This window comes from Talpa europaea, assembly GCF_964194135.1.
Source record: "Talpa europaea genome assembly, chromosome: 7".
NCBI lineage: Eukaryota > Metazoa > Chordata > Mammalia > Eulipotyphla > Talpidae > Talpa > Talpa europaea.
Window position 1 is genome coordinate 10,189,259 of NC_140074.1, and position 27,350 is coordinate 10,216,608.

General features: G+C 48.0%; 1 protein-coding gene across 1 annotated transcript; it reads left to right on the forward strand.

The window, feature by feature from the left end:
• Positions 1-914: 914 nt before the first annotated feature.
• GGTA1 (glycoprotein alpha-galactosyltransferase 1 (inactive)) lies at positions 915-27,115 on the forward strand (the record flags this gene model as incomplete). The annotated part of the gene is made up of 7 exons (XM_084236576.1): positions 915-947; positions 7,260-7,348; positions 12,793-12,828; positions 14,639-14,704; positions 15,253-15,348; positions 22,217-22,354; positions 26,422-27,115. The coding sequence occupies exons 2-7, from the start codon at positions 7,269-7,271 to the stop codon at positions 27,113-27,115; spliced, it is 1,110 nt and encodes a 369-aa protein (XP_084092702.1). The 5' UTR covers positions 915-947; positions 7,260-7,268.
• Between the last annotated feature and the right edge of the window lie 235 nt (positions 27,116-27,350).

Below are 27,350 nucleotides of genomic sequence, written 5' to 3' on the forward strand. Positions count from 1 at the left end.
TAGTCTGGGGCGTCTGGGCTGTTACCAGGGAGATGTCTGGGGGCCGCTCGCGAGGGTTGGGGTAGGGGACCCTTGAGCTCTTTTTCCCTACTCCAGCCAAGTCCTCTGCGTCCTCTCTCTGACATAGCAGGGTTCTGAGAATGACTTCATGTATTTTTTGGAAAAGTTTTAGCTGTTGAGATGGTTGAACATCCACTCCTCTAAAAAAGGTCCCTTCCAGCTGGAAAGTTCTATTTTGGGAACAGGAGGTGGGTGTGGGAAGGGTTAAGCATTTTTCAGCCAAAGAGCAGGGTTGGGCCTCCATGACCTTTTAAAGTTCTTATGGCTTAGTTTGCGACATAAGAGCTCTCAAAACATTCTGTAAAAATATGACTTCCGAAGCCAAGAGGATATAGAGGAGAGGTCACTGTGGAGGAGCATGTAGGTAGCATTTCCGGGCACGTCCTGAGTCCTCGCTCCTTCACCCACCCCCTCTCTCCCTTTTATTTTAAACTCCTCCTTTGGCTGCGCCTGGTAGCTGTCACTTTGGGCTGTTTGGACTCAGATGGTTCCCATTTTTGTGAAGGAGCAGTGACGCGGGCCGCTGTGTGTCCCCTCTGGAGGGGTGGACTCCCTGCTCCATCGGGCCTAGTTTGGACCTGATGTAGCGCGAGGTGAGGGAGGCTGGGTTGTGCACAGCCCAGGGAGAATGTCTCTGCTTGGCATGCAGCTCTGGGCCCACAGACCCGATAAACAGCCCATTTCCCAGGGCCAGCAAGAAACAAAGCTCCTGGCAGCTACAGGCTCTGTCTGCCACCCCCCTCTTCCTGAAACAGCTGTTTATTCTTTTGACAGGAGCTGGAAGGCAGCACCTCCCCTCCTCCTGGCCTGGCTTCTTCTGCAGAATCCAGTTCACTAGGACTGTGTGGTTTGCTTTTTACTCGGTGGGGAGAGAAGCAGACGATGAGGTATGTGAAATGCTGAAATGATTTACTTCTGCCTGCGAAGCCCTCCAGGGGAATCTCCAGCAGGCTGCCTGGGGGAGGAGCCTGGCTCTCCTCCTAGCCTCCCACAGGTCCTTCCAGTAGTTCTGGAAGAAGAAGAAATCTTTCTTTGCCCCCAGCGGCGCAGAATCTGGAAGTGGGAGCCAACAGGATGCTGGCTCGGGATGTCCACTGTAGGTTCTGCTGGGTTTTGTCCTGCTGTGGCCGGAGATCAGCTGCGGCGTGGGGTCTTCTCTGCAGGATTCCACAGTGGTGTGGGGGGAGCCGTGGGTGGATGTAGGGTCCTCGCCAGCAGCAGCACTCTTGATTTCCTTTGCTTATTTCTCTTGGAAAAACCTTTGCAGGATGATTCCTGGGCCTGGCAGTGAGGAAACTCTGGCTGGGTCTGGGTTGGATTTCCTGAAGGTGGGCTCAAGAAGAGGCAGGGGTGGGTGTTGCTTGGAGCACAGGTTGTTCCCTTCGCGATGGCTGGAGCGACAGTCCTATATTTAGTCTGAGACCTGTCTCTCCATCCCCCCGTCTGTGTTTGCTCTAACCCTCGTAATGAGAACCAACTGGAAACAGTCTCCCGAGCACTTTTTTCTCCACGAATCCTGCCGTGCTCTGCTAGTGGGGAGTGTTAACCCTCAATGCCCACCAGTTAGAGAGGTTTTAGGATAAAGCAATGCTCTTCCTCCTCCCCCCAGCACCAGCCTCATGCTGGAAGCCAGACGGGCAGCTTTTCAAACCTGGCACCCCCTTCTGGGTGAGCCCCAAGATCTCAGTTGTCACCAAAGCTGTTTACTCAGCAGCACTGACCATATTCAGGCTTGGACAGGGTGGAGGAGAGAGAAGACCCACCTGGGCACAGGGGAGTACCTGGCGATGCCAGAGTTGTTCACCAGCGTTCACGGTCCCAGGGGATGCTTGCTGCTCAGAAGGTTGGCCCGTGGTTGGAGAGCTCTGGGTCAGTCTCTCAGGGATAATCGTGGCAAAGGAGAATATGATGAGTTCAGGGACAAGCCCTGGTGTTGGTTGAGAGCACAGTGGTTAAATGTGGGTGGCCCTGGAGGCTGATAACGGGGACCTGGACCCTGGCGTTACCACTTCACGCTGTGTGACACTGGGCAAGTGACTTCACCTTGCTGAGCCTTCATTTTCCTATCTGGAAAGAGTGGTTGTTGCAGAGAGACTTCTCAGGGAGGTGGGCAGGCTTCACTGAGACAGCTGAGAGGACACATACTCGGGGTCCCACCTGGTCCAGTTAGGGAGCATCCAAGCACTGGGGCCTGAAACTTACTCCACTTTCAGGCCCTTCTTTAAGAGAAATCTGCAAATGCACCATCAGACAGGGAAGGGAGTATCAAGAACGGAGGCAAGCTGTGCCTCCGAGCTCCGGGGCCAGAGCCCCAGTCTCGCAGGATAAATGAAGAGCTTGCACAGCAAAGAGCAAAGACAAAGACTCCACAGAGGACAAAATCCAGAAATATGGCCAAGTCCACCATAACAATGACGTGCAGGTAACGCAGGTGATTGGTATGACTTAGGGGCCTGCTTTACTAGGCCAGTGTAGGCCCCATATGCTGACCTGCTGCTCACCTGACAGCCATTTTCCCCAAAGACAAAAGAAAGACAAGTGGGTTTCATCTCTAGCCCAGTTCACAATAGGTTGTTTTTTTTTTTGTTATCAAGGGTTTAGAAAAGTTTCTCTCAGCTTCACAACTTGATATTGGCAATGCCGCAACTGTAAATCTTTTGGCAGTTCCTTGTTCAGGCCGGAGCCCTCAACAATTCATCCTCTCTGGGCACTGTGGGGTGGCTGGATCTGGGTCCTGGATGGGGCAGAGGGTGGCTGTGACGTCTGGATTGTTGGGACCCTGAGCAGGGAGCAGAGCAATGACTGGTTCAGCTCCTTACCCTTGGCATCACAGGGGAGGCCTCCAAGCGCTCAGCCAGGTGGGTGGGCAGTTAGTGGGGTCTGTCCCTTAGCTCCGCCTGCAGCCCCAGGACAGGTGCCAAGTGAGTCTCCTAGGCAGGGGCAGCGCTCCCAGCTTCTAGGAACATTTGGGCCTTACCCCGATGGGGGATCTGGCCCAGCCTTCCAAGGCGGTCTGGCCTAGAGGCAGTATTCACTTGTGGTAAGTTGGCCTCTGAGCTCAATGCAAATTGACTGGTAACCCTGTCACTGATCATCACTTCCGGGGATCCATGCAGGCCCTGGATAATGGAGTGAGGCCACAACTCGACCTTCAGAGCCCCGCGTCTCTCCCACCAAAAAGCATCGCTGCGGTCACTGTGGCTGCCCGATGCAGCACTTACATGAGGTGCCTCATATGCAGTTACCCTCTGTCCTTACAGGAGCCCTATGACAAGGGTATTTGAAACTCCCTTCTGTGAATGTAAATAGAGACTTGGGGTGTAAAAGAACTCCCCATGGCATACATCTAGGTCTGCAGATATACTTAGCACCAGACTCGTTCCTACCTAAGGTTGTATCTAACCCCCTCACTTACCACAGAGCATGTGGATGGCTCAAGATAGGCCCGTCCAAGACCATTAACTTGGCTCCATTAACTTGGCTCCCACTTGGCTCTGCTCCCAGTCCCTTAAACTGCTTTGTTTTCATTTGCAACACCTGCCATTCTGTATCCTCTCTGGTCTCTTGCCCAGGGGAGACTAAGGCTTGAGCAATAGCCCAGGGGAGACTAAGGCTTGAGCAGAGGGGCAGTTGGGGGCGAGGGGAGCAGCCATAGGCTGGGAGGAGGGTGCTTAGTCTGTGCGAGGGGATGGCTGGCTTCCTCGGCCACTGCTTTCCCAGGCCTGGCTCCAGCTCCCTGAAGATAATGGCTTTTCCAGGCTTCTGCGGCTCTGTTACTCTGCTGAGCCAGTCACCTTTCCCCTGGTGTGAGATGGAGAAAACAAGATCTGCTGGAATTCTGTTGAGAGGAATTCAGCTTGGAAGGAATACCTTGGCCCAGCCCAGTTGGGATGGCACAGCGAGATTCGCTGGAGCTGTGAAGCTGTGTGCGTGTGCACGTACTTGAGCTGCTGTGTGTGGGGCAGATTGGGGGTGGGTAAAGAAGAATTCCTTTATGGGCCACATGGCAAAGTCTGTCTGACATTCCAGGGAAATTGAAGCAGAAAAGGGGGAGGAAGAGCCCTGCCTTGCGAAATGCCCCAGGTTTTTAGCATAATCTGCACAGCTTCCAGGAGGGTGGTAAGAGCAGTTTCATTTGGGTGCTTTTGCAGGGGCTGGGATCTGGAGTGGCCTAGGGCAGCCCATGTGGGTGGACGGATGGGGGTGACAGGTAGGTCTGAGAGATGGTGGGAGGCTTTGGTGGATTCATCAGGTCCTCTGAGGGTGGGGGCCTGGAGAGACGCTCTCACCTTGAGCCAGGGTTAAAACTGGTCCTAATTCTGCATTCTGCCCCCTAAATGGGGAATTCAGATGCAATCCCTCGTTTATAATTAGGTGGGTTTAGGTAATTAACCAGTGATCATCAAAATTACACAGTTTCAAAACTTCTGAAAGACAACACATAAGAGAAGGACTTTTAGAACACAGTGGTCACCAAATGTCTCATTTTGTCCAGAGAAGAAGAAATAAAAAATGTTTCAAAAGACCCACTGGTCATCCTGCCAATCCTTCCTTCCCTGGAGACTCAAATTCCAGATTCTGGAAGCATGCTTTGCTCAAGAATTTGGGCAGCTTCCCATTTAAGTCTTAAACAAGTGACCACCATACAAAGTGAAAATTAAGCAGGTTCAAGAAATCTCTGACGTCTAGAAAGAAATGGGCTTCAAGTTGCTGCTGATGCTAACAGCTGAAATTAAAAACTCATAAAAGCTGCCTATTTAGGCTGCCTGCCTGCCGCAAGCATCTTGTTCTCTGCTAGGAGAGTTTGCACTTCTCAGGTTCATGGTTAAGGGTTCTTACATAGAAACACAATTTGCATTTGCGCCTCCTCAGCAGGTGGGAATGGTCGAGTCTGGGCCTGCGCATCTGGCAGCATGGCCACCTCCTGGGCGCGTGCTGGGTTATATAGCCAGGCCCAGGCTTGAGCAAAGAAATTCAAAGTCACACGCCACTTCCAAGGCGTTCTCAATCAGGCAAAGGCACAGAGCAGATGGATGAGCCTTCAGAGGCCCTCATTTGCATCCATTTGCACATCATGGAATAGCATGTTCTTAATCCAAAACCTCTTTTCTTTCCCATAAGTATATTTTGAGTGCTTGCTAAGCACCGGGCACTGTGCTATATCTCATGGGGCCCTCCCAGCAGCCCTTTTCTGGATACCTGGAATAGGAACTAGCATTTTCTGAGCACACACAGGGTGCGAGGCACGGTGCTAAGTATTTTATGGACATTATCTCTCATAGTCATCTTCATGTTAGAGGCGAGGAAACCAGCTGAATGTGATGCATTCTAGACCCACGGTCCCCCTGCTGAGGGGCAAGGATGCTGGGATTCAGAATGCCAGGGGGGTGTGGATTATGTAGCACATATTATAACATATTATGTAACATTACAGGGCGGCAGCAGCAGCACATTAAAAATGCACCAATATTTTTGCAGAGAAATGTTTAACCTGTCTCACTAAATAGTATAAGAACCAAACATAGCCTCTTGTCTGTTAGGTTCCCAGCACCAGCTCAATTACAGAGACTTGATATTCAAAGGTAGGGTTGTGGGTGAGGTCCCAGGAATCATCTCGTGCTCCAGGTCACCCAGATCCAGCTCAGGACACAAACCCCACCTTCACTCCATAGCCCACGTGTTTAATCACCATCCAATTGGCCCTGCAAGTGAAGATACCTCCACAAAGAGGATCGCAGTCTTAGTCCAGATCCATTTGCCCTCAGACCCAGGACTTGTCCGGCACTCAGTGCTAGTGCTGTTGAGTGGACGTCAGTGGCTTTTTCCAGCAGTGGAGCTGAGTGGCTGCATTCTGGGCCCTGGGCCCATGCACTTCTTTCTATATTCTCTCCCCAGCCAATCTCCCTCGTTCCCTTCCCGTTCAATATCATCGATGGCGTGTCCTGCCCAACCCTCTCCAGTGAACTGCAGACTGGAATGTCCTTGCCTATGTGTCATCTTCACTTCTGGAAAGGAATACATCCATGATTCTTACCCCCCAAGTCTGATCCTTCTCCAACCCTTCCAGCCCATCTGATAAAATCCTGCAACCGTTGAGCCAGCTGCTTCAGCAGAAACCTGACCTGGTTTCCTCCTCCTCATCCCTGATGTCTAAGTTACCAGCCAAATCCTATCCATACTCTCCAGAGCATATTTTAAATGAATCTACTTCTCTCCATCTTCCTGCCACCTTTTCAGCACAAGCCACCCCCTCTTTTTGGCCCTTAAGAGAGTGTGCCGACCCACTGTCCCCTGTCGGCTCCCAGCCTTTTGTTCCCTGCATCCAGGCAGGGATCCAGGGAAGCTGGATGGGTGAGTCTCAGCTTTGTGGCTCCCCACCCTACTTTCTATGCCTTTCAAGCTCTGTCTGCCCTGCCCACCTTCACTCAGCACCCAGCTCCTCTGCCCACCATGTCCCGGCCACTCTGAGAGAACATGACTATTTCTCATTCTCAAGTGTTTTGTTTTGGTTTTGTTCAAACACAAGAAACCTTATCTGCTGCCAGCCAATTAGATGCTATTCCAGAGATGTTCCCATCCTGCCCACATCACTCGGAAAGTCACACCACACACCATACCCCAGTCAAAGCACTTCCCAGCCTGTTGTTCCCCACATAGCATCCACACCCCTCCAACCTCACTTCCAAGCAGTGAACAGAGATGCAGAGAGGCACTTCTGTGCCCCGGATGCTGACTTGCTTGTAGATGTAGTGGAGAAAAGATGGGTGGGTGTGGGAAGTGTGGGAACCACCAGAAAGGGCCACAGTGGGTGTCTCCTCTGAGGATGGGGCAGATGATTGGTATATCAAGGGCAGCTCAGTGAGGGGCTAGGGTTTCCCTAGTCACGTCCCCAGCAGCGAGGTTAGCTGAGCTCATGGACCGTGGACAGCTCGAATTCACCGTAGGCCTCCTAACCTGTCCTGCTGGGCCCCTAGGGGCCGTGGCTCCCTTCCGAGGACAGGCTTGTCCTGTCAAGTCATTGACTTGGTCTCCTGGTCACCGAATTCTATGCATTTTAAGGTAGACCACACTCCTTAGCTCTTGCTAAATATTTATAGACATCCTTTCAGAGGGGATGTGGATAGAAACATTATTTCAAAACCATATTTCAGTGTGGAATTGTTCAATCTGTTTTTTCTCCCTTTTCTTTTTCCCCTCAGGAGAAAATAATGAATGTCAAAGGAAAAGTGATCCTGTTAATGCTGGCTGTCTCGACTGTCGTTGTCGTGTTTTGGGAATATGTCAACAGGTAATTATGAAATGAGATGCGACAACGTTGATGAAAGCACTGCACAGACTCATCTCCTCCAACAGCAGCCAAGTCACCAGGCCGAATTAAAATTAGGAGGAAGTGAAACCATCAAGAAGGGATTCCACCCTTCCTGGATCCCTGGGCCGGCTTCAAAATCCTAATACCTTCTGGATAATCAAGTATCTTCCCTCTTACCATGGCCCTAGTACCTTGGTTTCTGCACCTCTGTAGTTCAGGGTAGGCTAGATTCCAAAACAGTGAGGTCAAATGAAAGTCCAAAATGCCTCTTTAAATTACTTGTATGATGAAATATGGAAATTACCTGAAGAAATTTCAAACAGGAATTCCATGAGAAATTCCAACCTCAGTTTTGCAATCCTAGAGTATTTATAGAGCTTAAAGGAGCAATTCAAGTTTGTTGATTTTTTTGTTGCAAAATACACTCTGACTCTTTGGTGATTCATGTGTGCCTGGCTAAAGCTTTTGGGTATTGCTTTTTTTGTTTTTTCAAATCTGGAAAGTAAAAGGAATTAAACATTACTGAGTTTTTAGATTCATCAGTAGACTCACCCCAAATAGATGAGTTGTTTCTGTGCTTTTAGAAACTATAATGCTACAGGGCCTCCCCTGGTGGCGCAGCGGTTGAGTGCTGGGCTGCAAAGCTGCCCGCAGCCTCTGCAATGCCGGTTCGATCCCCAGCCGGCCAGTGAGGGGCCCACATGGCACGCAGACCTCTCCTGCCACGCCAGCTGCTCCCCTCAGCAATGTGTTTCATCAGTCTGCCTGTTCTGCTCCCCGCTCTGGCTCTGGTGAATTCTCTTACCCTCCTGTGCTTCTGACTGTACCCAGTGCTTGCATAAATAAATAAATAAATCTTTAAAAAAAAAAAAAAAGAAAGAAAGAAACTATAATGCCCCATAGATTTCTGGGTCTGCCAGAAAGTCTCTGTGAGTAGCTACAAAAATGCATGATGCTTTTGACTTAGGAGACCCTGGCACCTCTTGGTCTTTTGTCCAAAAAGCACAGCATACAACTCTGGGCAGAGTCAGCTATTGGTACCATTAATATTTTCATGTTGAAGTGCTTTGTAGCCCCCACATTCAGGATGACAGCCTGGATTAGCATTTGAATGTCTTGTTCAGTTCTTTAATTCTAAGATTTGAGGTACCAGCAAGATCATCTTGACTATTAAAGAAGGAACTACACCTTTAGCTGCATCCATAGGTGGGCTCTCCAGAACATAGGAACTATTTTTCCGGGTGCTAGGCAGATCTAATGGCTCAGGAGTGAGTGTTATCCTGGTTCATTCTGAACAACTCATTTTAAGAAACACATGATGAGCTAGAATGTGGTCAAGTGAAAGGGATCTAGAAACCAGGTCTTTCAAATTGAGGAAGCTAGGGGTACACTCTTCAAAGGAAAGATGATTCAGAGTTGGGTGCAGGGACCTGAGGATCCCTTAGGTACCTAGTGGCTAAGGAAATACCCTTGTTGGTGTCAGGAGCTAGGCTACCAGGATCTGGTCCTGCTTCCACTTACCTACTCTGTGACCTTGGGCAAGTTACTCAATCACCCTGTTCCTCAGTTTCCCTGTCTTCAAAAATAGTATCACTTGCTTGATGGGTTGCTGAGAGGAATAAATAAGCTATTGCATATCAAGCTTTTAGGGTAACACCTGGGACTTAATAAGCACTCAGTAAATGCTTGCTGCCAGCACCATCACCATCCTCTGCTCCAGAAGGCAGAACATGACAAGGGATTTGAGCAAGTAGAAGAAAGAGCTCTAGCAGTTGGTAGAATCTAACAGAAGAATTACACGTCCTTTGGGGCTCCTGCCCAGGGTTGAAATGCAAGTAAGGACACCCTGCGCTCAACATGTTTGGATAACCTTGGTGTTTTGAATGTCGGCCAGACTTGTGCTTCCATATTTTGGGTGGTTCACAAAATTAAAATATGGGAGCCAAAGGTTCAAATGTGAGTTTGGCACCTACCTCCCACAGAGGGTTGTTTTGCAGTCTGCGCAGTCTCACTGTGCCGTGACCGTAGCAGGTTTGGGTCGCTCTTCAGGGCCGTGGCCTGGTACCTGGACTGTGGACACATCAGTCTTCACTGTGCAGAGTCTCCTTGAACCTTGCAAGAGGCTTCCAAGGCAGCTGATTCAACAGGATGGAAAAAGAAAACCTTAGAATTGTAGAGTTTGATAAAACTTAAAAAGTAAAATGTTAATGATGGTGATGACAACGATAATGACAGCAGCTACTGGCTACTGAGTGTGGCTTGTTCTAGGAACCATGCTTTGAATCCCAGTGAGCTGAAGCTCAAGCCCTGCGAGGCATTAATTCAGGTTCCCCGGTGAGGAGTACCCTACTCCACAGTGTGAACGCTTAAGGTCACATTTTCAAGAAGACACAGGTCCAGGGCTCTCTGACTATAGCTCATTCTCTTACCCACCCCACAGCCCTCCCCTTAGTGGAGGGTCCCATTTTTCAAGTGATAAAATGGAGACCAAATAGGAGAAGTAACTTGGTGAATTTATGTCCAAATTGTAGCTAGAACTCATCTGCGACTCCTTGAGCTGCTTGTCTGTGCCAAGGGCCCTGAGCCCATTAGAACTCCTGCCCTGGGGGACTCTGATCTATTGAATAAGGGGATCAAGAAGGCATGTGCATAAATAACCACAATACAGAGAATGCTATCAGATAGGGAAGGGGGCTGTGAGAGTTCAGGAGGCAAAGGTATGTTTGGCTCAAAGGAGAGTGGATTTTAGGCACTACTGTATGAATATTTATTGAGCACCCACTGTGTGCCAGGCTTGAGCTAGGATTACATCAAGAAGGGCACAGAAAAGATGGCATCTGAACTGTGCCATGAAGGATGAAGACGTGGGATGCCATATACTGTGAGTGGATGTCCCCATGACCGTTGAGATGTTGAAAGAATGTGGATGATGAGGGTTAGGAGGAGGGGGATGAGAGATGCCAAATGCTCATGAGGGAGCCTGCGTGCCCGGTGGAGCGGCGTGTACTGGGTTGCTGCAGGCCATGCCTCCTCATGAAGGATCTAGAGTCCAGCCCCTCAAGTTTAAATAGGGGTTCTACTCATTAGTAGTATTACTTTGAACAAATCACTTAAAGCCTCTGTGCCTCAGTTTCCACTCTGTAGGATGAGGAAAACAAGAACCTACTTCATTAATTTTTGTAAGGACTTAATACACTAATATGTTGATTATTTACGGTAATCTAAAATTTTAGGAGGCCATTAAAAGGCAAAGCACATTTGGGATCCAAGAACTGTAATTCAGGATACACAGATTCAGGGAGACACCTAAAACGTGTCCCCAGGAGGGACAAAGCCCTGGGTTTTTGGGAGGAGAAAAGAGGACAAAGACACAAGTGGCTTAAGAAAAGAGTTAATTCTTGGTAACGAACAACCTGTTCTTGGCTAGACATGACTGGCGACTGATCTATCCTCTGGGAACAAGTCCATAATCATTGTGATTAGGGACTCGTGATCTGGATGACTTTTCAAACAATTGTTTGCTTAATGGTTTTTAAAAACAATAGCTTTTTGGCTCAGCTCAAGGGTCTTTGACCAATTTCATAAAATACTGCTAACGCAATTTCTCAGTAATGGCTGAAGGTGCCATTTTAAAGATGGCTCCACTTGTGTCACCCTTTGAATGGCCTGCCCAGCATTTGCTATCATGAATATTGTCAGAGTCAATACAGAACCAAAGAACTTGAGAGCTTGGTTCAGAGTATTGGGCTTGGAGGGGAAACCACAGTGGTGAAAAGGGGTGGATTTTCTTCCTACAAGGAGATGAGAGGGGAGGGCACTTTGGCAGAGTCTGAAACAATCACTAGGCACTGATTTTTCCTTTTTAAGAGATGAGGGCTCTGGGGCCAGGCAGTGTGGGCACCTGAGCCCATGGCTAGAAGTCCTCCTTTTGGCTAAATCAACACAGGGAGTAGAAGTGAAAGAGTAAGGGTCAGCATTCGGGCAGTGTCCCCACACGAAACGATGGCACAATCTAGTGTGACAAGTTCTGTCACTTGTTTCCCCCAATGTCTCTCATGTCGGTGCACTTCTCCCCATCATCACGGCTACCTGATCTGCACCACAGATGTCACCTAACTGGTCCCCACACCTACTCTTCTACCCCTGCCATCTGCTTTCCAGCAACTTTCTTCAGGTGCCAACAAGACTCTGTCCCTCCCCTGCTTCAAACACTTGAAAATCTTCAAGTGGCCTCTGGCTATTGTGACTTTATTTATTTGCACATTTAAATGCTTGTTTCCTTCCTCAGGGCTTCTGCATAATTTTTTTACTCTATCAAGAATGCTCTTCCTGTATCTGCCTCACCTGGACTCCTATTTATCCTTCAGAACTCAGCTAATGCTTTACCTCTTCCTCCAGGAAGCCTTTGAGGTTCTGTTAAGTCCTCATAGTTATTTCTCTCTCTTTTTTTTTAAAGATTTATTTATTTATGCATACAAGAGCTGGGGTGCAGGTCAGAGATGCAGGGCGTGAGAGGATTCACCAGAGACGGAGTGGGGAACAGAACAGGCAGACTGACTGAAACACACTGCTGAGGGGAGCAGCGGGCGAGACAGGAGAGGTCTGCTGCACCATGTGGGTTGCTCCCTGGCCAGCCGAGGATCGAACTCATGCTGCAGAGGCTGCAGATTGCTTCATAGTGCAGTGCTTAACCCCTTGTGCCACCAGGGAGACCCTATTTCTTTTTTTTTTTTATACCTCTTCTTAGAGTTTGAAGTCCTGTAGCTCTGAGACCATTTGAATAAGGTCTGTCTTCCCTAAGACTGTCTGCTCCACAAGGACACACAGGGACTGTGTCTGTCTTACCCAACACCACGTCCCCAGCACTTGCCCTGTGACACGTGCTCACAAGCATCTGCTGAGGAATGGAGATGGTTCACCAGAGACATCACCTGCCCAGCCTTGCAGGTGCTTTAAGAAGGTCTCATTGCCTTTTTTTTAGCTCCTGGCCACTGGGACTACCCTGCCCAAAGTGCTTAGCAGCAAGTACTGGGCTCTGCGGTGGCTTTATTTTCTGGGGAAGCTCCTCCTTGGGTGAGGGATGCCTGTGCACAGTGTTGCTGGGTAAGGGCCAGGAGAGGACCCACCTGTGGAGCTTCTTCCACAAGGAAGCCACCCCAGGCAGTGGAGATCCATGGTTGGAGATTCTCCAACCTCCTTCCTACCCCTTGCTCTGGCTAATCCTGAAAGGACCACAAGTGGAAATTCCCAGTCTCTTGATATGACTGGTTCTATCCCAAGGAAGGTATTTGAACCTAGAAGTAGGAGAATCCAAAATCCAGCCTTTCAACTCAGCCCAGGGCTTTGATGACAATGGTTGTAAAATAGCTTTTCTCATAATTAAAAGTAACATGATACATTTTTTATTTCTTGTTTGCTTTTAGCCCAGGAGGCTCTTTCCTGTGGATATATCATGCAAAGTAAGTGCTTTGAATTCTGGTATTGAGAGATCGCCCCTGTCTACTTGTGTGCCTCTCGTCCTTTCTTCCTGGCTCTGGTGCTCTGGACAAAGGGTAGTGGAGGGGGCAGGGGCTCCTGGGATCTAGACTGTGTAGCCTGAGCCCCCAGACTTGCCTATGTTGAACCAGGACTTGGGTTTCGCCCTGACTTCTCAATATGGGTCTCTCTAAGTGGAAGGCATTTGGAAGACATTTCCTGCCTGGCTGATAAAAAGAATGAAGGCAAATATTATACATTATCTGTCCAGTGTATGTTATAGAAAGACACTGCAAGAAATTTCTTTGAGACAATGAATCAGGACAAGCATTCGGGTCTCCTGATGAAGTAGTGTGTATATAACAATAATGTCACCATTATATAATATGTAGTTTATTAATATGTAATATATTGTATATAATTATCATATTGTATATCGCTATATGTTAATTGCAATGTAATTATATGCATCTAATTACATATTATAAACTATTATCATTAAAGGTAATGAGAACTATGCAAGCCTTCATTTTTCTATCTTTGGCTTGCTTGCCAGGAAGCTCAGAACAAAATGTGTTTATCTGCTCATACTTAAGTCAGCCTTCATTTCTGACACAATTTACCCCCTGGTGTGAGATCCAGGCTTTTATGCTTAGAAAATACACGGGATCTTGGCCGTTTGCCCAAATCCACTCAGCCAATATCTCAGTTGTAAAGAAAAAGGCCTTTCTTCTCATGGGGCGGCTGTGGTGGCCAAGGCTGCGTGACATGCCAACCTGGGAGACCATGCAAAGGTCGCTCTTTGTCCCCTGCCCCTCTTTAAAAAAATTCTTGTGTTGTTTCCGTTTATTTGAATCACATCTTCATCATCATGAGTCATATCAAACACTTTCTGAACAGACTTTGAAACAGGTTTCTTAGTGTGTCTGTCCACACCTCCCCACCTTCTTTGTGCAACCCAAGGGAGCTGCACCCCGCCTTTCCCTCTCTCTCGCACAAGGAGTGTGGAAACTTCCATTGGTGGCGGCAAAAGTGACTTCTGATTAGTTTCCTGAACTTCTGGTTCAGAGACCCTCAAATTTCCTGCAGCTGCCACTGCCCACCTTGGCAGCAGCCTGAATTTGCCTAGGGTAGCAAAGCAATTATTCTTGGAAATGCGCACTTGTTAGAGTCATTTTAACATACAGTGCTTTTCTATGTATGCAGTTTCATTTAGTCTTCAGAAGTACCTTATGGTAATTTATCACCATCACCATCCTATTATTATTTTATTATTATTATCATCTTCAGATAGGACTCAGAGAGAATAGTAAAGGGCACATCCAGGGCTCACTCAGGTTTATGTATTCATGCCCCTCCCTCATCATTCTTTTTCTCTCCTCCTGGCTGGATGATGAGCTGAGTCTGGGGGCTGCCCAGAGGAGGGGAGTCTGGAGAGCGAGTCAATGCAGGCCATCCATCCAGTTTGAATAGCCCCCTTGTTCTGTCTTATTAATTTTCAGTTTTAAAAAAAATGTTTTATACCATTCCCCTTGGTCTTTTCTCTCTCTCCCTCTTCCCTCCTCTCCCCCTCTCCTTCTATGTGTGTGTGTGTGTGTGTGTGTGTGATTGTTTATCGAGGTAACCTTGGTTTACAGAACTGTATATGATTTGGGCACATAGGTTCACATCGCTTCAGATCTCTTCAGATTTAAAAAGAGTTTTAATGATCTCCTGTTATAAAAAGAACTTGGAAATTCCCCAAGTGTAGGACTGCCTCATTTTCTAAAAATATTTCTAATCTTTATTTCTTAGAAACCCAGAAGTTGGTGACAGCAGCCTCCAGAAGGGCTGGTGGTTTCCAAGCTGGCTTAACAATGGGTAAGCATGGGGGGGGGGGGGCAGAGGTGGCTGTCCACCACCCACTCTTAGAGAGGGGCCAAATGAACGGATCTCTGGCCATGACCTTCTCGGCTGTTGCTCTTCCTGGCTTATTCCAATCCTACAAGGAATCTATTTTGTTCTTGGTAGGAGGCCATTTAATTATGTTTGTTTTTTCCATTTAACTTGGGGTGAGTGCAGCTTGGGCCGAAGTTTAAATGACAGGAAAGATTATTATAAACTCAGCTCTTTGGAGGACTCTTTCGTCAAGCTTCTCCGCCTCTCAAATAAGGGGCATTGGCCATTTGGTTGCCAATGAGGCTGACTTAGAAGGGTACCAAGAAAGGAGAGCTGGGAGCAGTGTCTGCCCATCACAGGCGAGTCTTATGAATATGGGGTTCGTCTCAGGACCCCCCACCACCACCACCACCATTTGCTTGGTGCACATGCCCTCAGCCTCCAGTTGCATTTTCAGGAAAAATTCACCAACTGCCGATGCCCGGGCTCCCCCTCCCTGCCTCACTCAGTGTGCTTTCCTTTGCACACAGGACCCACAATTACCAAGACGAAGAAGACACAGACAAGGGACAAAGACCAGAAGATGACAATGAAGAGCTTCGACTATCAGCCTGGTTTAGTCCACAGTAAGAAATGTTCTGCCTCCTGCAGTCAAGCCCTAGCTCAGCAGGAAGCCACTGAGATTACCCCTGGTTGGGGAGAAAGTGTCTTGGCGCCTGTGTCGATGAGAGATAGAGCATCTAATTGGTTTGACTCAGTTGTTAGAGCAGCGATTCTGACAGGAGTTGGCAGGTGATAGGAGAAGAATCACAAAATACTGAGGCCGAAAGGGATCTTGCAGGCCACAGGGTATTGCAGAAAGCATCTGCTAGTGCATAGACCGATGGGCACCCCAACTTTGCCAGGCAGGTATTATCTCCAGTTTGTGAAGGACACAGCTCAGAGAGGTGCAGTAATGTGCTTAGGGTCACACAGCTAAGATGTCTGGGTATTCCCCACCCAGTCCAGCTGCCATCTTGACTTGTCACTCTCACTAAATCTCAAGCTACAAGGCTAGACTGCGTATTCACAAGAGAAAAACAAAGCTTCAGTTACTCTAGATCAGGGGTTAGCAAACACTTTTGTTAGTGTGCAGACCAAGGGACCCCGAGACCCCCCAGTTCACACACTCTAAAGCAGTCTGGTCACCTGTGTGCACAAAGACAAAGTATATTTTTAGTGTAAAAAAATGTTCATAGAATTGGTGTGCATCAAAAGAGAAGTGAAAAAAGGATAGAGTTTCCCAATAAAACACCCAAACTTACCCATCATGGGTAAATGCCCAGGCAAACAGAGTTGGCTCAAGGGAGGGAATCTGTGGCCCAAAAGCCACAAGCATCTTCAGCGGGGTGTGGGGTATGGGTGGGGACCCTGTAGGAAAGTGGCTGGAGGGACCAGGCAAGTCCAGTACAACTGTCAGCCTCTCTCTGAGCCTTTCACCTACGTGTCTCTTCCAAGATTCTCTGCATGTCTCTCCACATGTCTCCTCCAAGTCCCCCAAGTCCCTGGTGCAAGTCCAAAGCCAAAAAGCAAGCGAGCCCTTCTCCATGTGTCTCCCTGCGCCTACCCGCCTTCTGTGTTATCTAGCTTTTTCTGGACACTCAGCTTCACCCATTGTTAAGCAAAGCCCGGAAACACAGTACCTCCCTTTTTATGGAGATGTCTCTCTTACACATCTAAGTCAGAGCAATGAAATTGTTCCCAAGGTTCCGTTAACACCTCTGTAAAATGGCAACGAATGTCTGCCAGACACTAGGGCTTTTCAGATAGGGCTCCTACCTCTTAATATGCTCAGAAACTAACTTAACAGTTCAAAACCAACTTTAAAGAAATTGGAATTGAACAGAAAGTCAGCAGCCATCCCATGAAGGATAAGGATCATGTCGCGGAATTTTTGTGTCCATAGCTAGGTGGCTGTGCATATACTTGGTTGTGATGTGAAATGTAATTTTCTTTTTTTTTTTAAAGATTTATTTTATTTATTTATGCATACAAGATCTGGGGTGTAGACCCGAGGTGAGGGGAGGGGGGAATGAGAGGACTCACCAGAAACAGAGTGGGGAGCGGAACAGGCATATCTACTGAAATACACTGCTGAGGGGAGCAGTGGGTGAGACAGGAGAGGTCTGCTGTACCATGTGGGTGGCTCCCTGGCCTGCCAGGGATCAAACTCGTGCTGCAGTGGCTGCCGATAGCTTCATAGCACTGAGACTTAATCCCTTGTGCCACCGTATTTTTCAATGTGAGTTGTGATCAAAACTCCTGTACTAGACAGGGGGTGAGGCACAGGAAAGAAGAGAACTCTACCACCATAACTATATTCCAGAGAGTCATAGTCTTATGGGGATGGTAGGTTGACAATCAGCATGACTTAGAATGACATGGTCTGGGGAGTCAGGAGGTGACCTTGAGGCCCAAGAGACCTGGGATGGGAGTGGCCCTGTCCAGGAAGGGGACTGGAGGAGGGAATGCAAGTCTGGGACTCGAGGGAGGTTGATGGACATGGATTCAGATACTGGTGGGGCATCGGGTGGGAGATCCACAAGGTGCTTGTCTTAGTGTGTTCCAGCTGCAGTGACAAAACCACAGACTGGGTGGCTTACGAACAAAAGCAGTTTATGTCTCACAATTCTGGAATCAGGGAAGTCCACGGTCAGCATCAACTGATTTGATGTCTCATGAGGCCATCTTCTCCGAGTCCTCACATGGAGAAAGGGGTGAGGTGCAATCTGGGCTCTCTTATAAGGGCACTAATCCCATCCATGAGGGCTCTAGCCTCATGACCTAATCACCCGCTAAAGGCCCCACTCCAAATTCCAGCACATGGAGGATTTGATTTCAGCTATGAAATTTGAGGCATTCCCAGTGCCTATGAGCTCAACACAAGAGATATGGGGACACACAGATGAGGGACCATCAGACTACAGGGACCTGATGAAGCCCCACCAAGGCTGTCGAAGGGACAGAGCCAAATCTGGTCTGACACTGGCAGTGAAAGGGCTGGTGAAGGAAGAGTGTCTCAAAGTTGCTGGAACAGCTGCAGGAAGAGGAGGCTTAGGAGAGAATAGCTTCTACCAATCAGAAGGATCTTGGGTTCTGGAAAGACTCAATATGTTCTGGCACTGCTTTGGGATAGGGGACCCACACCATACATGGAAATATGGAATAGGGCCCTTGTGTGTCTTTGATGTTTTGATGAGCTGCATGACAGGGCAGCCAGTTCTGAGGGGCTAAGCCAGTGCTGGAATGTGAACAGAAGGAAGCACTGTTGCTTCCACAAGCTTTGCCACGTGTGTACATGTGGTGGGTGAGACCCCCCAAGGGGCAGACTAGCTGAGCCAGAGAGGCTTCCCAAGTACACATGAGGGTGTGATACGTGTACCTGATGAGCAGGACCTGGGAGTCAGGGTGAGAGCTGAATTATGGAGGGCAGCAAGCACAGCCTCCAGCAGCCCCCTCTTCACACACCCCGGGCACAACTCAGCTTCTCCAAATGAATGGCGAGCTGGTAGTTAAAAAGTATTGATTTGAAGTTGCACTGCATCGTAGCCATCTCAGCCTGTTTCTGGCATAAATTAATGCCTAGATGGGCATCCGAGTGAACAAACAAGTTTTTCTATGTAGATGTTTATGTAAACCCTTTCCTCTAGATGACCGAAGACATTACATATTGTGGACACATTTTCCCATCATTATCTCTTAGCTTCTGTGACAGCACATCCTCTTAGTTTTCCCCCTACTTCTCCATTCTCCCTACTCAGTCTCTGAAAAGGGGCCTCTTCCTCTTCCCAGGTGCCCATCAGTAGGGTTTCTGGGTCCGGTATCCTGGGGTCCTTTATACCCATCTTCTAGGGGGCCATCATCCACTGCCATGGTGTCAGGCACCATCTGGGTGGGAGTGACCCCCCTGTTAATATTTTTCACCCAAAGGTTCCTTTGATCCCTGTCTTCTGTCCAGTGGCTTTCTGGTCTCATGTGACCCAGTGCATTTTTTGATTGCGCCCCACCCTGTTCTCATTTCCCCCTCCAGCCAGCATCGCAGAGACCTCTCCCCCATGCCCGTATCTGTCTAGTTCAATCACATGTTCTGCTCATTCCTCCAACACTCTCCCCACATTCTCCCCTCCCCTCCACTCCACAGCCACCATCCTCGCTCAAGTTACGTCTGCTCTCCCTGGAGTCCCTGTCCAGCTGGCTGCTCTTCCTAGTGATCAGTCCCTGCAGCAGTGTGTGTTCTGTGTCTTTTTCAACCTTGCATGATTCATAGATTTTTAATACTTCCTCTACCCCACCCCTGGGTTCTTTAATGTAACAAAAACTAAAAACATACAATTTAAAGTCTACAAATAACCTATGTGCCTGGGTTCTGGGGGCCCTTTTCTTTTGTGGCATGTCTTTGGTCTATGGCATGTCTTTTGGTCTGTGCTGGTGAAACCACGCAAGCTGATGTACCACAGTGGGTACCCCTCAGAGAAGGCAGGCATTTGGGCAGCTCGGAGTCTTTCCTGGCACTTCCTCCTTAAATCACCCATCGCTGTGACCTTGAGCATCCCTGGCAGTTGACACTGGTGAGGCTGGCTCTTGCATGTGTGTGGCCTGCCCTCCATCGCTTCTTTGACTTTTGGGGGTTTAAATCAGAGTTTCATCCAGGAAGCTGATCTCCTTCTCAATCTCCGTCCCCTCCCCACTACATGAGGTTTTAGACTATCGTCTGACTTCTTAGGGTGACTGACATTTTGGAATTGTCAATGCAATTTAATAATTAACAGCTGGGAAATAGAACATTTTAATTTTTAATGAGACATTAATCTTTAATATTGCTCCTTTTTCTTTTTCCTGATAGAAGGAATCTTCCCAGCCAAGTAGCCAAACTAGACAATGCTTTTGTAACTGGATCTTTCTAGAAGATTTGGAGCCACTGTTTGTGTAGCAGGCTAACCACCTGTTGGGGCTTTGAGATGCACAGGGCTGGGCTGGGTCTCTTTTCTCTGATCTTCAAGCTTAGCTCTGGGCCTGAGTCCCAGCAGGGGCTTAGGAAATGTACTCAGAGGGACTGAATGTCCAGGTCTGGCCCTTCCTGTAAAATAACTGGTTAAAGATCCCCACACCTCTCCTTGCTCCATTTTATAAGGTGGTTGTGAGGATTAAATGAGAATGATGCTCTCTGCACTGTAAATATTAGTAAGAATACCTGCTCCTTCCTTTATTCCTCCTTTTTTTAAAAAAATAATTTTACCTGCTTACCAAATGTCCAGCTCATCTGTAGCTGCAGGACTTAGCTAGTAGGCTGGGTCAGAACTACTAGAAGATGCTTGATGGGCTGAAACTCAGGACTGCCGTGAGCAAGGGTTAGTACACAGAAGAATTTAAGTTCAGAAAGCTGGTTATAGAAGAATAAGCTGTGAGTATGTGTGAGCGCGTGTGTGTGTTTGTGTATTTCAGTTTGAAATCCTGTCATTCAACAAAGCTGGAGGTTTTATGTGACTGAAGCATCAGATACGCTTCTAAAAACAAACCAAAATAACACTTGTCATTTCTCACTTTGCGCTGCTACCAAAACCCAAGTAGCTAAGTTGATGGAAACACTAACTGACAACTCCCAGCTTCATTAGCAGAGCGAGTAAATGTCCAGAGAAGAAGTGATACAGGCTAATGGCTCTAAGCACCAACTAGAGAGTCAAAAATATGGATTCAAATCCCACCTTTGCCACTTACTAGCTGTGTGACCTCAGACCAGTGACTTAACCTCTCTGTACTATGGTTTCCTCACTGATAACTTGGGAATCAGAATGGCACCCACCTCTGAAGGTTGAAGCTCTTAGCACAGTGCCTGGTCCCACAGGAAGTGCTGGTGTGTCAGTCATCAGCTGCCAGCGGTGTGGCCCTGGCCAAGTCCACAAGCTTTTCTGAGCACTGCTTGTCCTACCTGGGGGTTCGGGTCTGGTTTGAATCACTGATGTTGTTTCTGTCTCTGCTTCCCATTTTCCTGAGTCCATGGAAGTGGATGCTGAGTGCCCCCCACCCCTTCCTGCCAATTCCGCCCTTGTGCAGCCTGGGAGTCACAGCCTTCTGCGGGCCCCCTCTGCAGACTGCAGCTGTAAAAGTTCTTGCTACTTCCTGTTGCCTTTGCTGAGTCCCTTTCCCGACCCTTGGGTTCTAGAGGTCTGAGGAGGAACCAGTGGTCTGAGGAGAGGGCCTGGGGCTGTTGCCAGAGCCCCATGTCTGGCCCTGGCCTTGGCAGGCCTCTGTCCATTCTCCACTGGGTGAGTGTGTCTCCTTGTTTGTAAAATGAATAACACCAAGATCCCCTTAGCCAGGGCCCTCTTTGGCCCATAACTAGGTTTCTCCTCAGAAATCCCTTTCTGGCAAAAGGCAAATTGAAATGGGTTTTCCTCCTTAGCCCCAATGTCACTCTCATCCCCCTGTGTCAGGGATTAAGGCCTTCTTAGGCTCAGAGGGCACCCACAGAAACAAACAGCTCCCAAAGATGCCACTGACAGCTTAGGGAGGGGCTAGAGAGATAAGAGGTTTAGAAGGAAGAAGAGAACAAGGAAAGCAGGAAAAGGGGGACAGAAGATATGAGCATGCAGGTAAGAGCTTCGAGGCCCCCCCAAGACAGCCCTCAGAGGCACTGGGCCTGAGCATCCTGTCCTCCCCTGGAAGATGCGTCCTATTCACGTCTGTGATGCTGTCTTTGTCCCCATTTCTGGCACACATCTCCTAAAACCCTTGCAGTTTTTTAGGTGATGAGAGACACAGGTGTCTCCTGGTATGTTAATATTTGGGGGAGGCCCCACCCCCTGAGCTCTAGGGAGGGAGGGACTGCAGATGAACCACCACTGGTCAAGGATTTAATCAACTCTGCCCCCGTAAGAGCCCAAAAGACAGGGTGGAGGCTCGGGGAGAGGGGCTCAGATGGAAGCCTGTGCCCGCCCCATACCCGGCCCACATCCGGCCGTTCCGGAGTCCTGGCCTTGTGTGATAAACTGCTGCATAAAATGTCTCTCTGAGCTCTGTGAGCTGCTCTAACAAATTAATCGAGCCCAAGATGGAGGGTGTTGGACTTCAGATGTTGGGTCAGAACCAGACCATGTTCTTGGGATTGTGATTGCTGTCTGAAGTGGGGATGGCAGCCTGGGGTGCGGAGTCCTCACTGGGAGAAGCTGATGCTAGATCTCTAGGCAGATGGTATTAGAATAGGGTTAAATTATAGGACACCCAGCCGCTGTCCTAGAATCGCTTGGTGTTGTGTGGAAAAAGCTGCCCTCCCTGCCCCCATACACACTGGCACTGAGTACAAGAACCTTTTTAATGTCACCCATCTCACTACTTGGAGTTAAGCTACTACAGTCAGGATGTAACAACAGCCTCAAATCATTGTGACCCCACTTTCCCAGTCTCTGCCCCCCTCACCCGAGCCATCCTGACTCATGGGGCTCTATGTTTTGTCATCAGGAAGCGCCCAGAGGTTGTGACGGTGACCAGATGGAAGGCGCCAGTTGTGTGGGAAGGCACTTACAACAGAGCCATCTTAGAACGTCATTATGCCAAACACAAAATTACTGTGGGCTTGACGGTCTTTGCGATTGGAAGGTAGGTGTCCCTAATAAAACTGGTCTCGACTTTTTCTTGTTCCACTGTCACTGTGTTTGTGAACTGTTCATGAGCTGTCTAGATTATAAGATGGCAGCCTGTTACCACGGGACCATTCAGACTCCATTTCTACTAAGTCCCAAAAGGCTTAAGAACAAAATGGCTTAAGAACAAAACTTTCTCCCACCACAAAGCAAGGGTCTCTGGTTGCAGATAAAAACATAGGCTCTACCCAAGGAGCCCAGAGTCTCTGCAGCACATCCACACCACCCACTTCCGACCACAATGGCTTCTTCTGGAAGTTCCCCGAAGACCAGCTGTTAGATGGCCAGCTGAGTGTCATCCTGTGTCCTGTGCTCTCAAGACAAGCTCTGGGTGCAGGGCAATCCCAGGTTGGGCCATGGCTGACCAGACTTCCCAGGTTTCTCGGGTCTCCTACCCTCTCTCTTGGAGGATTTGGCCCTAACATTTGGCTAGTCAGATCTTCCTCTTCCAAAGGTCGGCTGGGTTCCTATTTCAGCCTCCATTTCTCAGTTCAGAACGTTTCTCCCCAAACTGCAATCATTCTTACATGAAAGTAGTAGCAGTAATACTAGTTTTAAAATGAAACTCACTTTGCCCTTTGGGAGAAATTTGTTTTTTCAAAACAAAAACAAAAGTTCAATTTTCCTGTCCCCCTACGGGCCTTCCCAGCTGTACCTTTTCTGAAATCACATGGCAAGTTGACCCTTTTCCCTTTGTCGTGTCCAAAGAGAGTTGGAGTGGGCCTCCCCGGTGGCGCAGTGGTTGAGCGCTGGGTTGGGAAGCTGCCCGCAGCCTCTGCAGCGCCAGTTCAATCCCCGGCTGCTCCCCGGCCACCAGAGGAGGGTCCCGCATGGCGCGCAGACCTCTCCTGCCGCCCGCTGCTCCCCTCAGCAGTGTACTTCGGTCCTTCTGCCTGCTCTGCTCCCCATTCTGGCTCTGGTGAATTCTCTCACCGTCCTACGCTTCTGACTGTACCCAGGGCCGTGCTTGTATAAATAAATAAATAAATCTTTAAAAAATTAAAAAATAAAATAAATAAATCTTAAAAAAAAAAAAAAACAAAGAGAGTTGGAGGTCCAGGCTGATCTGCACTTGAGCAATTCAGGTTACCGTCAGGGCCTAAGCGAGGGATCTGTGAAGATCTAAAAGTCTTCCCCAGACTTTCTCCCATCCAGGACCCAGAGCCCTCAGTGTCACTATATTAATCACTTCCTAATGTCACTGTGCTGATTCCAGGGGCCTGGGTGGCTTCTGTGGCTTCTTCATCTAGAAGGATAACTCTAGAGTTGGGAGATTCTTACTAGAAGATTCTGTACCATGAGGAGTTGGGAGCTAATGCTCAGCTCACCTGATCCTTTGGCATGAGGGTGACAAGCCAGCCACGCCCCCAATTCCTGTGATCATGGTGTTTCCAAAGAGATCAGAACTGTCCTCCGCCCCCACCCCTGTACCTGGCCCCATGTTGGTGGCCTCAACCCTTCCAGTTGCAATTCCCCAGAATGAAACTGTAAATCATGTGTCCTGGAGAAAGCCCTGTGCTTTCACTCTCAGGCAAGAGAGGACTGTTTGTACTCAGCAGCAGCAAATCCTCTCCAGGGTGGATTTTGACTTTTAGGAGGTGTGATGTTGGGTCTGATTTCAAATAACAATGTATGAAAACAACTACAGTGCTTTAAACTCCCTACAAGGTTCAACCTCACAATGACTCCCTCTCTTCCCATACTGTCCGCCAAGCTTCAGGGCACAAGAGATTTTTCCTAATGTTCCAGAGTACCAAAGAATTTCCTGGCCACCAGCCACAGAGCCATGTCCAAGTCTCTCTTTATGTTGCTCGGATATATTCTCTCCATTTAAAGAATCAATACTATAAATCCTTGGGTTTCCAGAGGCCTATGTTAAAAGCATACTTTATTCTGGTAGTAAAGAAAGAGAATCCAAGCAGAAAGAGAGCAAAAAGAAGTGCCAGTTATTATTATTCATAAAACATTGTGATTGGCCTGTAGTATAATCGGCAAATTAAACTCAGCCCACATTTTCTGAGCGTGAATGTGGGGTTTGTGAGAGTCGGGTTAGTCCACTTCACTATCCCTCCCACTTCTCTGTGAGCTCCAAGACTTCACAAGATAGGTTACAGATGATATCATTACAGAAGACATCGACTTGATTTTTTTTTAATGAATCGATATGTAGCTAAAATACCACCACACACCTATTAAAGTGGTTCAAATCCAAACACTGACACTACCAAATACTAGAGAAAATATGGAGCAGCAGGAACTCTTGTTCATTGTTGGTGGGAATGCAAAACGGCACAGCCACTTGGGAAGACAGTTTGCCAGGTTCCTCCCAAAACTGAACAAACTCTTACCATAAGATCCAGCGACCGTGGTATTGACCCAAAGGAGTCATCAATGTAATGTTCAAACAAAAACCTGCACATAGGTGTTTACAGAAGCTGTATTCATAACTGCCAAGACTTGGAAGCAACCAAGATGCCACTCAGTAGGTAAATGGATAATCTGTGTTTGATCCAAACAGTGGAATATTATCAGCACTAAAAAGAAATGAGCTATTGAGCCCTGAGAAGACATGGAGGAAACATAAGCCACATATACTACGTGAAAGGAGCCACTGTGAACTGGCTACATGTTGTGTAGCCAGCAATATAGATACAGTAAAAAGATCAGTTATGGGGCAGTGGGGGCATATGGATGAATAGGCAGTGCATTAGAGTTTTGCAGGGCAGTGAAAATAATTAAATAATTTGTAAAACACCATAGTGATCAATACAGATTAGACATTTGTCCAAACTCATTGAAGGTAGGGTACCCTAATGTGAACTGTGGACTGTGGGTGTTGATAGTGGGGTGCAGTGTTGATAGTGGGGGAGGCTGTGTTTGGGGGAAGGGTTAGGGAGGTAAATGGGAACATTCTGTTCTTGGTTTAATTTTTTTACGAACCTATTCTAAAAATACAAGTTGATTTTTTAAAGACAAAGGAAAAATGTTCAAATAAAGTTAAATCAGAGGTTGTTTAGTATATGGGTGGGCCTTATAACGGGGGTAACTGGACAATGAGTTGGTGCTGGAGGTGACCAGATGGTCAGGCTATCTGTGTCCCTGTGACTCAGAGGACAAGCAAATGGCAATGATTAGGCTTAAAGCATCCCCCAAAGGTCTAAGGTTCACTTCACACCCGCATCTCACAGGGCAGGCAGTAGCAATGTCAGGGTATAGGTTGGGACTTTTAAGGGAGGTTCAGGAACTAGCGCCCCCTGGTGTTGGTCAAAGGGCACAAACTTCCAGTTACAAGAGAAGTTCTGAGGCTCTGATGCTCAGCATGGGGACTACAGTTGACAGCGGACTGTATTATATTCCGAAAGTTCCTAAAAGAGTAGATCTTCAATATTCTCATCACAAAACAAAAAAGGTAATTATGTGATGGGATGGAGGCATTAGCTTCCACTAACCATCTTGCAATATATGTGTCAAATTAACACACCGTACCTTAAATAGTGGCACTAAGACCTGTCACTTCTATCTCAACAAAGCTGGAAAAAGAGAACTAGCACCCCCTTTGCCTGCCCAAAGTTTGCACCAACCTATATGTAAGACAAAAGGCTAAGTAAGGCAGATGAGAGTAGATATCACCTTCGTTACAGTTAAAGCTGCTACTGGAGAAGGTAGCTTATACTGGCAGGCACGAGGCCTCCTCACTTTGAACCACAGAAAGACTTAGCCACCCAGGGCGCTGGAAACTGCACCCCGACGTGGCTCACTCCCACCTGCTTCCAGGAGGCAGAGGAGCACAGGGGTCAGGGTCGTGCATGCTCATTGTCCTTCCCAAACTGGCAGTCGGACAAGTCCACCTTCCCAAGGTTCAGTGTATGAAAGGTGAAGGGCTGTGGGAGTGGCTGCAGTAAGAGACACCCCTCCATCTGAGAAAGGCATCTGAGAGGGGCAAAGTACAGACCAGATGAATAGCACGTGGCCTCCTGCAGAAATTCCAAAGGTTACATTTTCTCCCATTTTTCTTTGTTTCAGATACATTGAGCATTACTTGGAGGAATTTTTAACATCTGCCAATAGATACTTCATGGTTGGCCACAAAGTCATATTTTATATCATGGTGGATGATGTCTCCAGAATGCCTGTCATAAAGCTGAGTCCCCTGCGGTCCTTGAAAGTGTTTGAGATCAAGCCCGAGAAGAGATGGCAGGACATCAGCATGATGCGCATGAAGACCATCGGGGAGCACATCGTGAGCCACATCAAGCATGAAGTGGACTTCCTCTTCTGCATGGACGTGGACCAGGTCTTCCAAGACAGCTTTGGGGTGGAGACCCTGGGCCAGTCAGTAGCTCAGCTGCAGGCCTGGTGGTACAAGGCCGATCCCGACGAGTTCACCTATGAGAGGCGGAAGGAGTCCGCCGCCTACATCCCTTTTGGCAAGGGGGATTTCTATTATCACGCTGCCATTTTTGGAGGCACCCCAAATCAGGTCTTAAATATCACACAGGAGTGCTACAAAGGAATCCTGCAGGACAAGAAAAATGACATAGAGGCTGAGTGGCACGATGAAAGTCACCTAAACAAGTATTTCCTTCTCAACAAACCCACTAAAATCTTATCCCCAGAATATTGCTGGGACTATCATATAGGCCTGCCTTCAGATATTAGGATTGTCAAGATATCTTGGCAGACAAAAGAGTATAGTTTGGTTAGAAATAACATCTGACTTTTAATTGTGCCACATGAAAAACACCTCTGGAGGAGAAAGGTCCCTCCTCCCTTAAATAGGCTGGGCTTCTGAATTGGAGAACTACTGGCTACTTCATCAGAAAAGTAACCCTTAATCTAATTCTTCAAATACTAACAACACTTCGAAGCTTGTAGCACAGAGAAGGAATGGTAATCAGCTGCAAAGACAAAGCCAGAACCGGTCTTCATGTACCAGATAATGTACTGGGGGA